A 2602-nucleotide genomic window follows, 5' to 3' on the forward strand; every position below is an offset into this window, starting at 1 on the left:
GCGGTGCCGGGGATTCTGGGACATGATCCAGGAACAGACAAGGGGCGTGTCTGGGTGGTGACGGGAGAGGTGGGCGGTGCCGGGGATTCTGGGACATGATCCAGGAACAGACAAGGGGCGTGTCTGGGTGGTGACGGGAGAGGTGGGCGGTGCCGGGGATTCTGGGACATGATCCAGGAACAGACAAGGGGCGTGTCTGGGTGGTGACGGGAGAGGTGGGCGGTGCCGGGGATTCTGGGACATGATCCAGGAACAGACAAGGGGCGTGTCTGGGTGGTGACGGTATCATTGTGTGTGTCAGGTTCCTATAAGGTGTCAGGATGTCTCTGTCTATCTCTCCATGGAGGAGTGGGAGTATCTAGAAGGACGTGGTGATGATGATTCGTGTTTCTTCTATTCTCAGAGCGGAGACCTCGGGGATCATCATGTGAAAGAAGAATATAAAGAGGAGGATGAGGAGTACGGGGTGATGGGGGAACCTTCTGAAGGACACAAGGGGGAACCTTCTGAAGGACACAAGGAGGTTATGAGAAGGCCACGTAGAAAGAGGAACCCACCAGAGAGATGTCCCCGTCCTCTGTATTCCCGGGACCCCACCCAGGAAGGTCTCCCCATCCCCCGCCATGATCAGGTGGGTGGAGTTGAGGGGCGGGAACATGTGGAGATGATGGGCGGACTCTACAAGATGAGACTTTCTGCCGTTCTGTTGGTTTAGGGTGAAGATCTGATGAAGATGAAAGTTGAGGGTGAAGTAGAAGAGACGTATGTGAGGGATGATCAGCGATATACGGAGGAGGAGGCCGGAATGATGAGGACGTCCATAGAGGAGGACACGCCTACACAGATCAGCACAGGTGACCCACAATATATTCTTCTCTTATCTCTGCTCTCTGATTGGTCCAGAGTAGGGTGGAGCTTAGTGATATCATCCAATAGGTTGGTAATGGTCACCTCCCTGATACCCGTCCTGGGGTTCAGCTGGTAGTATTGGGTTGGGTTTCTCTCCCAGTTCCGGAAGCCTCGGCCTGTGGTCACTTCTTCTCTGCTGAAGGTTCTAGCGGGTCAGAACTTTGTTCCTCAGAGATCACATGACCCAGTGCCTAGCCTTGTGGTTGGGTGAAGAGCATGCTCCTCCTAGTCCCCATTGGCCCCTCCTCTTCTGACAAGGCTGTGTAGATGTGGAAGTGATCTGGGAGGAGTCCCTTTGAAGAGGGGAGGAGCCCCGGCTGGTTGGGACCTCCTCATAGAACATCTGCTCCCTCAGACCTCCTGATCCAGATGGAATGTTGAGTGAAGTCATCTAACCCTCTCATATCTCTCCGTCATGTGTCTCTATGTTTCCAGGACACGCCATGGAGGAACCCTCAAAGGATCCTCTGACTTTATCTCCAGGTTGTAAGATGGAAGATGAGGACATCACAGCAGATTGTGCGGGAGAAGAGACAATGAGCTCAGCTATGGATGGTGGACCTCACAGTGTGGGTGGACCATGGAATCCCTCTGACTCTGAGCGACCTCATCCTGCGGGGGATGGTGCCGGAATTCAGGGGGAGGAGACATTTCCCTGTCCTGAGTGCGGGGAAAGTTTTACCTCTGAACTGAGTCTTGCTGAGCATCAAAAATTCCACATGGGCAGGAAGCTTTATTCCTGTCCTGAGTGTGGGAAATGTTTTATTCGTAAAGAAAAACTGGTCATACATTACAGATCTCACACCGGGGAGAAACCGTATTCCTGTCCTGAGTGCGGAAAAGGTTTTTCAAATAGGACCAATCTTAACACCCATTTGAGGTTGCACACGGGAGAGAAGCCATACACCTGCTCCGAGTGCGGGAAAAGTTGTTCACGGAAATCAGACCTTATCGTGCACCAAAGAACTCACACGGGGGAGAGGCCGTATTGCTGCCTTGAGTGTGGAAAATGTTTTACACAGAAATCGGGTCTAGTTAAACATCAAATATCTCACACGGGGCAGAAGCCTCATTCCTGCCCTCAGTGTGGGAAAAGTTTTTCACGGAAGTCACATCTGAACTCGCATCGGAAGTGTCACACGGGGGAGAGGCCGTATTCATGCTTGACGTGTGGGAAATGTTTCTTACGGAATTCCAACCTTACTAAACATCAGATGTGCCACACCGGGGAGAGGCCGTATTCCTGCCCTGAGTGCGGGAAATGTTTCTCACGGAGGTCTTATCTTTGCAAGCATCAGAGAACCCACACAGCCTTTGAGGTGTTTTAGCACCTGGAGTGTGGAAATCCCTACAATGTGAATCATTCGAGGCGCTGGGGAGAAGCAGCTAGGTCTACAGTCCAGGCCCATTTGCATCTCCTCCAGAATGTTATGAAGAGCGATCGGATCTCTTCGCCATGAAAATGAACTTCATCCCCCAAAAAACATTTCCCGCATTTCAGCCCCAGAAGGGCCGGCTGACGTCAGAGATTCTCTCGGTAACGCAGGTGTCAGTGCTGACGAGGACAAGGCTGGAGACCCCTCTGTCATGCTGATGGAGTTAGAATAACAGACTGGAGGGCGGAGCTTGGGATCCTTGATCTTCCTCTGTGGGCGGAGCTTGGGGGTCATTGTTCTTCCTCTGTGGGCAGAGC

At 52.5% G+C, this 2602-nt stretch overlaps 1 protein-coding gene across 1 annotated transcript; it reads left to right on the forward strand.

Annotated features, from left to right (window-relative positions):
• Positions 1-1457: 1457 nt before the first annotated feature.
• LOC108803513 (gastrula zinc finger protein XlCGF67.1-like) lies at positions 1458-2237 on the forward strand. The gene has a single exon (XM_018575350.1). The coding sequence runs from the start codon at positions 1458-1460 to the stop codon at positions 2235-2237; it is 780 nt and encodes a 259-aa protein (XP_018430852.1).
• Positions 2238-2602: the final 365 nt, after the last annotated feature.

Source organism: Nanorana parkeri, unplaced genomic scaffold, assembly GCF_000935625.1.
Source record: "Nanorana parkeri isolate BGI_ZX_2015 unplaced genomic scaffold, ASM93562v1 scaffold3818, whole genome shotgun sequence".
NCBI lineage: Eukaryota > Metazoa > Chordata > Amphibia > Anura > Dicroglossidae > Nanorana > Nanorana parkeri.

What these genes read in the sequence shown, in the direction of transcription:
- LOC108803513 (XM_018575350.1), top strand. Translation starts at nt 1,458, where the DNA reads ATGGATGGTGGACCTCACAGTGTGGGTGGACCATGGAATCCCTCTGAC.